This window comes from Crocodylus porosus, unplaced genomic scaffold, assembly GCF_001723895.1.
Source record: "Crocodylus porosus isolate Cpor-Errol unplaced genomic scaffold, CroPor_comp1, whole genome shotgun sequence".
Lineage (NCBI taxonomy): Eukaryota > Metazoa > Chordata > Crocodylia > Crocodylidae > Crocodylus > Crocodylus porosus.
The window spans coordinates 4782336-4794523 of NW_017728922.1; the positions used below are offsets into that span (position 1 = coordinate 4782336).

At 40.4% G+C, this 12188-nt stretch overlaps 1 protein-coding gene across 2 annotated transcripts in view; it reads left to right on the forward strand.

Moving 5' to 3' along the window:
• STK4 (serine/threonine kinase 4) overlaps positions 1-12188 on the forward strand; it is a 72747-nt gene that overhangs the window by 51623 nt on the left and 8936 nt on the right. The window contains exon 11 of one of the 2 annotated variants that reach the window (XM_019539633.1): positions 6119-6164. The exons of the other annotated variant lie outside the window; for it this stretch is intronic. Within the exon in view, the coding sequence (XP_019395178.1) occupies positions 6119-6164 (46 nt within the window). The remainder of the gene's footprint in view (positions 1-6118; positions 6165-12188) is intronic. 2 annotated transcript variants of the gene reach the window in all.

Consider the following 12188-nt stretch of genomic DNA (forward strand, 5'->3'; position numbering starts at 1 on the left):
GCTTTGATATAAGGCTTTTTAAAATTAAACTCATTGGGGTAAATGAGAAATGCATGTAAAATACAAATGCTGCTGTTTGCAGTGAATTCTGTTTAGAGTAGGATTCCACCTTAGCCTTAAGACCTTTTCAAGCAGAAGTAGTGTAATCTTAGCACCTACACAAAACATTGATTTTTAGGACTTAACCTATGAAGCTTCTTATCGCAGAATGGCCCCTTTCCCATGTGACACTGCAGGAGTTATTCATTGAACTTGTTGAACTGAAAGTTCCCCTAGCAGTTGGAGGTGAACCTTCAAAGAGGCATCTCTTACTGTACCCCTCCCCTTCCCATCCCCCCTTTATTTCACTAAGAGCCCAGTTTTACAGGTTAAGTTTGTGTTGCCAGCCACACGTGTTCTCTCAGGCTGTGGGAGTGGTAAGGGGTGAGAAGTTTGTGAGATTGGAAAGTTTCTCTCTTTTTGGGATACTGGGTCCTGTTTATGAGTTTATTTTATGAAGAATGCGTTTTGGATGAGGCCCTATAAAGCCATCTCAGTTTGTAAGTGCTGCGTGCATGCCCAGCACTGTGCAAATAATAAAGGAAGAACTAGTCTGTACCCGATGGAATTCTGCAGGAATACGTTGTTGCTTGTAGTTTGTAAGTGCATGACTCGATCTAGACAAACATAGCTGAATTTTTCTGGAAGAACTGATCAAGGCTTCATGGCGTGTCACTTCCATTCCTGTCTTCTCCTTTTGCCTGGCATATGCTGCCTTCTTGCCCAGCTCTGTCTGCACAAAAGAATCTAACTCTTGCTCATTCTCAGTGGTATGCAACGCATGTCATTAGTTCTTGTCCCTGATTACCCCTCTAAACCCCCTTTGCTGAGGTTATTTGCTGATACTCAAGATATTTTCTATGGGTTCATTGATACAATTGTTAAGTATTGCCAGTTAGCAATGGTGGAATAAAACAGTTAGGGGTATATTGAGAGGCTTGCCCTATCATTTCTCATACTGAGTTCGGAGAACAGCTAATTTCAAAGACAAAGATCTATTATGCCCCTAGAGTAGAAAATAAAAATGTAGGTCGACACATGGAATGCACTGAGATAAAACCTGTTTGAAGCATTAAGTCTCTGAAAACTAAAACACTTGTGAAACAAATAATGTTTGCAAGTGGATAACCTAATTGTTCCTTGTTCTGTGCATTTTCCCCACAGTGCCTGTTAATGAAGGGTTGTGTACATGCATTCATTATAAATAGTTGTAGAACTAAGAAACATTAGGAAGATTGGTAGGCAAAATCTTGTAGGTTGGTTTGATGTAGGTTTCCAGGGCAAAGCACACTGACGTATCATCTGATACCTGGGTGAAAAACCAAATAGGTTCCTGTTTTAGTTCAATTGGCCATCTCCCATGCTCTAAAACTACATTTGCAGTATAGCTCCACCACTCCTCTTCCATTCAGAGTGCTGTATCTTATTTCTATTGTTTACCAAGGGTGGTGGCAGTAGAGGGCTGTCATGCCATACTCTGGAATCACCCCACTATGCAGCTCATCACGAGTGGTCCCAAGACTGCAAACCTTGCTCTGTACCTTCCCTGCCATGGGTAGCAAGTGAGATTGGGACCTAAATTAAGTTGTTACCAATTAATTACAAATACTATTCAGGATGAGTGGGAAAATCATAGGCAGATTTAGGCTGAACAACTCAGGCTTATCTCTAATAGATGTTGAACTGCTTTTGTTTGAAATAAAGTTGCAGAACTTTGTTTTTAGGAATGGAGACTAGCTGGCAAAGTAATTTTGTTAAAACTTTCTCCTCTCTCCCCTGCCTCCACCAGCTTATTGGATCTGGTTGATTTTTTTTTTGTTTGCTTGTTTTCTTTCCAGTAGCTTTCTTCTGCTCTGCTATGTAATTTGTGATGAGGGGACTAGTGTATATATAGATCTCGCTATGAAGCAATGTGTACAGCTCTCACTTAATAGCTGTATTGCTACTTTAGATAGAAATGCTTTTTTCCAGCAGTTAAGGGTATGCTGAGGCAACCATGCAGTTTTTCCTGAGAAAGGAGTTCCAGTGAAACTTTTAACTTTGGTATCTTATTAAACTACATTCTTCACTAGGCCTGAGCTGGAGAATGGACCCATTCTTGAATATATTTGAAACTTTAAACATATTTTCTCTTTCCAGGCCTTTTGCTGTTTTTCAGTGGAAAACCAGAGAGCTGTAGTCCAGCCTGTAGCCTGGTGTTTAGTGCTCTCACCTGGGATGCAGGAAATCTGGGATCAAGCCTCTTTTCCAAATCTGGCAGAGTAGGGATGATTATTCAGCCAAGGTCTTTCACATCTTAGAGCACTGCGATCACCTGGCCACTGGCTTTTTGTGATGGAAGTGTGGGAGAGAGAGCCTGTGGCCAAGGAGCATGTCTCTGAAAACTTGGTATGTTCCTGCAAATTTTGTCAGGTTTTAAATGAATCACCATTTTCTGACCAAAAGAATATGTTGCTAAAAAATATCCAGCCAGCTCAGTACCCTGGAGTTTTGTGGAGTTGATTGTTTTGAGTAAGATGATGCATTTTAGCATATAAAAAGATAGTTTGAGGATCCGACTTAAGGAAATGAAGCATAGCATAATCTGTTGTGGTAGGGGGAAAGGGATGTAGAGGAAGAGACACCAATCCAAAGCTGTAAGAGAAGGTTGCCATTGGGTAAACACTTTTTTCTTAGCACTATGTCCAGCAAACAAATGTCTCTAAGTAAGAAAAGCTGAGCTTTCCTGGTGGTCCACACAAACTGACTTTTATCTTGGCTTCTAATTTAGTTGTTTGAAAAAACAGTGAGAGGAGTTGTCTTATGGGTTAGAGAATTAGTCAGCCACTTTCCAGATCCCTGACGGTTTTTAGTTTTGGATTTCCTTGAAGTTCGATGCTACAGAACACAATTGACGCAGTTTGTCATTTTCTTTGTTTAGATCAAGTGTGCAGTACTTGGAACGTCTGCGGATATGAATCAGGTTATTCACTCTGCTCAGGCTAAAGTAAAACCAGTCTGGGAGCTCAAAGGATTAAAACATATTGATCTCTTAAAACCAAAAAAATGTGCATTTTCTTGGAGTATAAGAGGTGATGTCCCCTTTAATGCAACTTCTGTGCATTACTGATGGTGGTAACAGCAGGTAGAATTTATATTAAAAAATATAAAGCATCAGTGGAAGACCCTCTCCTTTCTCAACCTTTTCCGGGAATGTTTTAAGAAATATTGAAGGGTAATTCCTAATTAATAGCCATAGCCTCCCTGTCTCGCTTGCATTGATGCAGACCTGCATTGTGTGTTCTCAGTTATGCAACTCTGTGGGTGTTGTATTTGCATAATCACTGTGCAGTTATCCTTCTCAATAGCCATCGAGTAGCCAAAGTAGAGATGTGTATAGTCACACTAATCCTGTTATGGTTTGGTTCCTGGATTTCGATTTTTTTTTTTTTTTTTTTTTTAAATTTATCATGCAAAAAATAGATGCGTTTTTGCTGCTTGCACCTTTCAAAGAAAATGAGCAAATGTATAGACATGTGAAAAAGCAAAGCAAATAAGCCTGTCAAAAACTGCTGAAAAGAAAATTGCATTTAAAAAGCTACAAATGCTTTTAACTCTTATGCATGAATTCTTCTCTCTCCATCCTTTCTGCCACTTGGCAGATCTCCTATTCCCCATAGTTGTAAGTTTTATCATTACAAAGTAAAGCGTAAAGGGGCTGGGATAGCTCCCATCTTAAAGTAGTTCTGTGGACAGGGGCCTTGCTGACTCTTCAGGAAGCAGTGGGGCGTACATGTGAATAGACAGGGGAAGAAAGAAATGGATGCAAGTGCAAAAATTCTAGTTCTTGTTACATGAAACCTGAACACAGGCTGACATCTATAAGGTTCTCCTTCAGATAATCAGGGTTCAGGAGGATTCAGTACAGTGAATATCAAGGAAGTTCCAGAAGTGACTTGATTAGTGAAGAAGTATTTTCGCAGGGTCCTCAAAGGCTTTTTTCTTCTACTGGAGAAGGATATAACAAGAACCAGTGGCTGGAAGGTAAAGCAACAGAGATCAAACCTAGAAATAAGGCATATTTTTAACAGCGAATTTTAGCTGCTGAAACACATTGCCAAGTGGGTTTTTCATGTCTTGATGTCATCAGTTTTAGAGTGAGATGTCGTTCTGGAAGAGATCCTTTAGCGTATGTCTTCTCTGTAGAGTTAGCAGATGTGATTTGGCATCAGAGTTAGCTGACACTGGATGTGCAGCGTAGTACTAGCCAAGTTGCTATGCCTTTACTGGTGCTGTACTTCCTCAGGTGTTGTCCTAGAAGTCATAGCATATCCCATAGTCGTTTTCTGGCACAACAAACTAAGCTGTTTTAATTTTTCACCTCCCTCCCACCCACAGTGAATTGTGGGAAAGTTTCTCTGTTTTATAGGGTCACAGGTGGGAAGGCAACTAACTCGTGCTCTGAAAATGTACATTGGTATTGAGATTTTTATATAGATTTATTTTATGTATAAGAGTGCAGCACTCACTGATGTGGCTAAATTGATGAACCCTAGTGTGAAGACGATAATACTGATACGAGTGTGCTCCTTATAGAAAAGCAGTTTCTAAACAGCATTGAACTCGCACACGACTGCTGTAGACAAGCCAAAACGTATTGTTCAGAGCTCCCCCCCTCCACACATTTCTTGGATGCTTCAGTCAAGTGCTGTGATGAATCGCCCTGCACGATGCAGCCTGGAGTGTGTTTAGCCAACTCACTACCTAAATAATTAATATATATTAAAAGCAGATGCTTGTGCCATTGAAGCTTTTCTTTTTCTTCAAATCCTTTGAAAGATTAATACCTGCATTTTAATCCTGCAAGAAATCCCACAGTGTTTGCATTTCACCCAACATTTTCATGGTATTGAGAATCTTCACTGACATTCTAAAGCTTAAAAAAAATCAAGATAATTGGTGTTTATCAAGGGACTGGAATTTGGACTTGTTAACAGTTACATCTTCACATAGATTAATTCAGCTATTTTAAAAATATATAATCCAGTCAAGACCTGAGAGAGACCTGAGAAAATAAGAGTGAGCGACTATTTGACCATGGTTATAAGTAAACTCATAGTTTTCTTAGTTTTTCCAGTTTACTAGTTAAGGTTTCTTGCTTTGGACAACTCATTCTAGAATTTACTATCTGTTCCTACATATGCTAAGGCTTTTTATGCTGACACTATAAAGAGCTTTTGATGTTTGTTAGTTTTTAATGTATGCCAGCTGACACTGAACTAATGCGTCAAGAGAATTTGCTGGAGAAGAAAAGGTTGTCCACAATTACAGTGTCAGTTTCCATTGCTAATGCAAAGATCTAACTATGAAAACACTTTCTGCATTTGTATTTCTTTTGGCTGGGGGAAATGCACATTTGCTAGTTACTTGGGATCTTAGAAAATGAGCCAATGATATTAGGCAATAACTTGTTCTGGTACTTTAAAAAAAAAAAGTATCACATAGGCTTAAGCAGTGTTTCAGGTTACAGGAATTCTCTAGCTCTTAAAACTGTCATGGGTGTCAGGAGTCAACATTTGAGATTTGACACCCTATTTTAAAGTGTTTTATTCTATTAGCCATCACTGGAGCACGTCAAATTTTGCATTATTTTTTAAGGCTGTTGCATTGCAGACAGGTTCAAAACAGTGATTGCGGCCCAGAAATAAAACTTGAGGCTAATGAGGGGAGAATGAAGACTACCAAACTTGAGGTGAATAGGCATTAAAAAACAGTGCTGAAACTGAAGAGCAAGTTTCTAGGTTTTATTGAAAAGAAGACATCCTTATAGCATTAATGACAGAGATGCCTTGGAGCAAAGGTCATCAAAGCAGAAGAGCATGTAATACCTGCCTTGAAGTGCTGCTATTCGGAAAAATCTCTAATCACTTAGTGTACAGTATTTATAGGAATCTGTTTATCCAGCATTGAAACATAGCTTGGATGTGGCAGCTCCATTCGGCTTGCTCAGTATTGACTGTTATGCACAGGGAGCTCGGACACCTTGACAGGTTTATTTATATCAAGTATTAGCAGACTTCCTTTTTTTTCCCCCAAACAGCCACATCCTGAAGGCCTGAATTTTTTAGACTTGTTTTTGGTAACAGGTATGTCTACTAAGCTTTATCTCTAATGAGTTCAAATGCCTGTCCTTCTCTATTGTACCTTGTTCTCTATCTGTCTGTTGTGAAAGCAGTTATGTGAACTGAGGGGTATGTTGCGAATCTTCTCTACCATGTACAAGCATGCTATTTATAGCCTATATCTCATGATTGCTTCTCCAGCTACTGTCACTTCTCCCTCCTCTTCATATGCAGACTTCTTGAGCGTGCTGTCTCTTCTTCATGCTTTGACTTGGTTTCCTTTCTCAGGCTGTTCTGCAGTCCAGAAGCATACCTGTTCCACTGAAGCGTTTCTTGCTGAAGCTGACTTGTTTTTAGCCTAACTCATGAACACCGTTTCTCTCCTTGCCTTGTTCTATTTGTTCACTTGTCCTTGGCACAGTCTATTCTTAAGACCTTGAAGTTCTTGTGCTCAGTCTTTTTTTCTCTCATCCTACCTCTTCAATAATTAATTCAGCCTCTCAATTGGTGGTTTCTTCTCTTTCCTTGTTGATGGCATCCTTATTCCTTTCGGGTCTTTCTGGGTGACCTCAGAGTAGTCTAAACTGACCCTAGCTATTAGGCCAAGTTTTTTTTTAAACTGCTTGGATGCGTCTAGTTTTGGATATCCACCTCTCAACTCCTTAAAGGGGCCTGATTTGCAGAGGCTGAACTTACAGACTTCTGAAGATTGTGGGGGTCTTTTTTTATGAGGCTCAAACCAGGCACCCCACAGTTGGAGCAGCTAGAATCGCTAGTTGCTCTTGAGAATCTTGGTCTCAGACCGTAGGTCTCAGCACATCCTCTTTGCATATATGTGGTAAATTTTAAGGGAACAAAAATAGGAAAAGAAGCCTGATCTGAAAATCTGCTGTCTAAAACCTGTTATAGTAGCAGGATCATTTTCTATGTCTCAAACAGCTTGTCACATTTTGGCATTTAATGAGTTAGCATAGCTTGGGTAACTTCTGAAATCTCTTTCCCCAAACCATGTTTGTACCTCTTCCATGTAGGCGGCATGCAAATCAGTGTTGTACTCTGCTGACATACAGTCAGTGTTTTGAATTTTCCTTGGGCCAATTAGATGGGTTGATAAGGAATCAAAAAAGTTAAAAAATTGGTATGTGAAATTGAATGCAAAACAAAAAATATTTAATAAAAGCTAAAGACCTTTTTTTTTGGTGGGGGAGGAAATGAATTTGGATTTTCGTTAACACTTGTCTGGCTCAGGTCTGTATACAATGTATTTCTCCATGAAGCATAGGAAGCTGCAGCTTTTACTCTTGTTTTTCAGCCTTTAACTCCCACTCTACCTTTATGAAGTGTTTAATTGGTAAAATCTATTTTCTAAAGACTACAGAAAATGGAGATTTGATGCCAAGGCCCTGCCCAGTAAAAGCCACTTTGACTTCGTGGGCAAAAGGTATTTAACTTTGTAAAACAAGATATTCTGGGCACTGCAGGTGAATGGTATCTCTGTCCATTAGAGTAAGACTTATCTAAAAGTAGGTGGTGAGCAAGAACTGAATGGTAGAATTGAGGATAGTAAAAGTGTGCGTTTTAAACAAGTGCACATGCATACAGGTCAGAAATGTGGAGAGAGCAAGCAAGCTCGGGAAGGAAACAGGCATTTCTCTGTTTTGTAAGGGATCAGCCTTCTCTTTCTGATGGAGTGCCTCTATACTAAACATTTTTAGTTGGGATGAAGGACACTTGAGTTACGCTGATTACATTTGTTCAAACAGTCGTATACTATTCATCTGTAAACTCCGAGGGGAAAAGTTCTTCATCTTTTAAGAATGACTGTTACACTTTCATTTAGCTTTTGCTTCCTATTTATGCTGTTAGGATGTATTATAGTAGCTAGGACTGAGGGGTCCTTTTTAAATTTTGTTCTATAAGGCTGTGTTCAAAGATCATCTGTTACTGCAAGAAAAATAAGCTTGTCTCCCTGCATCTCTTATCTATTCTGTTTTTTGTTTGAAAAATCAATATCTGTTTGTGAATTTGAAATGTGATGATAAAAGAACCACCTTTCCCTTTTGGCTGTGGAGCACTGGCTGTGCTGTTATGGATCAAATGTAACACAAGTCTGCTGGCTTTAGAGAAAACAGTTATAAAACCTCCCTAAGCTGCAGGAGACATGGCAAAGATGCTGAGAGAGGGCTTTGTGCTGGCTGGAGGTTCAGGTTCAGTATCAGCAAATAATGAGACTTGCAGGCAGAATTGGGATTCAGGGGTTTTGTCTGCCCCAAGAGATCATTTTATGGTTCTTGTGCCATTGGTCTGAATCTGATTTCATAGGTAGGAGAGGGAGCTAGCATGTGGGAGTGCTCATTTGTAGAGGAAACATGAAGACTGATGGTAAATTTCACTTGTGTTTGTTAGTCTCATTCTCGTACTTGATGCATAGAACAAAGGTAACTTTTGTTTGGAGCTGCCTTTTCTGAGTAGGAAGGTATTGCAAGAGTAGCAAAAGATTTTGGTGCCTCTCACCTCTAAGTCACTAGTTTAAATATGGTCCAGACCTGTGGCGACCTCACAAAGTCAGAGGGGTGACCTGCCTTAAATGAAATTGCATTGCAGTTTAACCAGCCTGAAATGAGGGATTGCCTCCTTGTGAGCAGCAGCCGAACAAGAATGAGACTATTTCTCTCCCGCTCCTAGAAATGATCTCTCTTGCTCTTAGGGTAGATGTCCCATGGCAAGGCAATGTCAGGCAAGTGTGTATTCCTGCTGTATCTCTTTCCTGAGAATGGGACTTCAGTATGTGATATAACCAACTAAGCAGGAGGTAGCTTAGTTTTTCTCTGGGCTCTGATAATTCATTTATCCCCGAAAGCTTGTATTTAAGCTTCTACCACAATAACACGTTCAGAGCAGGCAGAGGAAAGAGGCTGAGGTTATCCTACAGCCTTTATTTTATGGTGAACCTTTTGTGGAATTTAAGTTTGGCACGGGCTGATGCGAAATGTTGTAGCTGGTGCAGAACCTTCTCTAGTTCAAGACAGAATTATGAAGGTATAAATTACAGAGCAGGACGCCCTTGAATATATAACCTATGGCATGTTTAATATGCCTGCTAAGATCTTTTTTTGTTTGTTTTTTTTTGTTTGTGTTTTTTTGTTTTGTTTTTCTTTTGGTGCTTGCTTTCATTTAGATTCAGTCCAGTCCAGTGTTACAATGACACCATACCCAACTGTAACAAATGAGTGCAGTAGCCATTTTTTTCAAAATGGAAAATCTTAAAATGAAGAGACCATAACTCAGGAAAACAGATCAGGGGAATAAACATTGCATGGCATAGTAAAGCACCATCCTCAGGTTTGTTTTTTTGCTGACAGCAAATGGATATCAGGGTTGGTTTGTGAGCCTTGTTCAGTGGAGGGGTGCAGGAACAAATAAGGGGCAGAACAGTATATTGCTAAAGTGCCTATTACCTCCTTATCTGTGTAGAATCTAGCTCACAAAAGGCAGCTTAGTCCCCTTTCTGCAGTTGAGATTGAGTACAGAAGATTAATAATAGTGCTCCTGTTCTGACAATGATGTCCAGATTTGAAGAGCAAATTTGTGAACTACCACCTGTTTGGGAAGTCTTTAACATGAGCAGTTTTGTTATCAGGATGAAGTAATAAGATCAAGCTAAATACCTGCAGGAAAGATAAAACTATTAATTGAGTAATTAGGGCATTTGTAACCTTGCAGGATTACCTGCGATTCTCCACCCTGTTTCTATATTGACATATTTGAGCAACACAGGGCATAACTCTTATCAGTCTTGCGTATGGAATTAACTTTCTTGCTTCCAAACATTATAAAAGCTCTTTATTGACCACAGATGGACAAAAATAGCTAAACTCACCAGGAGTCCTAAAAGCTTTCTTGTAAGAAGTCAAAAGGGAAAACTGGGGAAGAAGAAAGGAGGATGAGACTTTGCCCTGCGGCTAAGACCAGTCTTAATTGGCGATCCAGAACACTGAGACCTCCTCTAAACAGCAGTCTATTATGAGGCAGCTTTTTCTTTTCTTTCCTCTCATTCTGCCATCGGCATTTTTTTAAGAAAATAAATTCTATCACTTTCCAACTCCAAGGATCCTGAAGTGTGACACTGCAAAGACAGTGCAGGGTAAAATCTTCATTTCCCTGAGAAATCTGTGGTCTGTGTAGTTGAACCTGGTTTGTATTGAAACCCAGAGGGGTGCATGTACACATACAATTAGCACTCCTGAATATACTCTGATGCAGTTTGTGCCTGAGGTTTATTCCTCCCAGCTGTAGCATTTACACGTGTGTCCAGGACTACAGCATGTTGAGCCAGGGTGGCATAGCCCCCGCTGTCAGGGGACCCGAGAGGGTCAGCCTAGAGTGGCTCTGCCCTGGTTCAGCATGCTGCGCATGTGCGGTATGGGGTGCTATAGACTCATCTGCAGCGATGAAAACTCTGCGTGTCACACACAGATAGTTGCTATGCTGCTAATTTGGGAGATCCTGGTATCAAGAAAAACCTACACCTGAAAAAAGCAAGGTGGTGCACATGGCAGCAGCATGCATCACTCAAAACCAGAGTCTGGCTGGCTAGAGCCATGCTCCAGCTGCCGGCCAGGCTCCTTATACTGGGGCTGAGGGGCTGACTGGCACACGAGGGTGCTATGGTGTGGGGCTAGCTGGTAAGCAGGCCCTACACTGTAGCACCCTCCTGTCTCAGCCAGCCCTGGTCACCATCTGCACATATGCAGCAGCACACTAAATAACTCTGCTATAGGATAGTGTTGGTGTTGGGCAGTACTGTGCTACAGCAAAGTTAATTGGTTTACTGCAGCCTAATAGCACTGTGTGTGTAGACAGTGATGCTTTACTGCAGAGATGGTCAACTTCTTAATATAAAGCACACTTGTAGATACACCCTGTATATATCCAAATGGATTTTGGAGGCACAGCATTTTAAGAAAGCCTTTCTTTTAAGAGTAGTGATGCATATTGCATTAAAATATTGTGCCGTATTGGGTTAGACCAGTGGTCTGTCTAGCCCTGTGTCCTCTTTCCAACAGTGGCAGAAGTGGATTCTGTTCTGGGAGAGCAGCAAACCAGATATTTCTAATGATCTATTTGATAATATCCCTGGTATCCACCATTTATTGGGTTAGAGATGCCAAAGGAAGCATTTCCAACCATTCTGTTCAATAGCCATTAATAATCTGTCATCCACAAATTAATCCAGTTTGTTTTTTGACTCTAGCTGTGCTATTTGCCATGGCAGATGGAGACAAACCTGCAAAACAGGACATCATAGACTTGTGGGATATCTGCTCCAGTGGGCTCATCAGACTGTCCAACATCACTTTTGCTAAGCTAAGAAACCAGACTGTCCAGTCACCTTTCTTAGACCCTCCATCCTTTTGATTACCTGAATGAAGTCTGTATCTTTTCCAGTATAAATTCATGTTCCTTGAATGTGGATGACTAGCTGAGGTCTTACTAGTGTAAGGCAATAACTTTCTGCTTCTACTGGAAATGCCTCTCAATATATCCTAGAATTGCAATGTCCTTTTTCATAGCCGCATCATGTTTGACAGCTCATAGGCATCCAGTGATCACCAAATACATCTAGGTCATCCTTCTACCCAGTTGTTTTCTACCTCTGCGATCCAGGCTGGTAACAGAAATCCTATTAGTCCTTAAGGGCATGACCCAGCATTCTGTACTATAGAACGATATCCTATTTCTGTTGTTCCAGTCCTCAAGGTCATTCACTTATTCCTGTATAATATCCCAGTCTTTCTGTGCGACTATTATGACTTTTTGTGCTCATTAAATTAATGATTCATAGACTATGAAGGCATCATCCAAAGTTCTCCTACATCATGAAATGGTGGAATTTACACTAGCTCCTTGCCAGGTCTCATATAAAAAATATTTCCAGTTTTTTCCACTGTCTGACCTCCTTCTGGTAGTGCTTCTAGCTCAGGGGCGGGAAATAATTTTGGCCGGAGGGTTGCTTAATGAGTTTTGGTGAACTGTCAAGGGCCACAA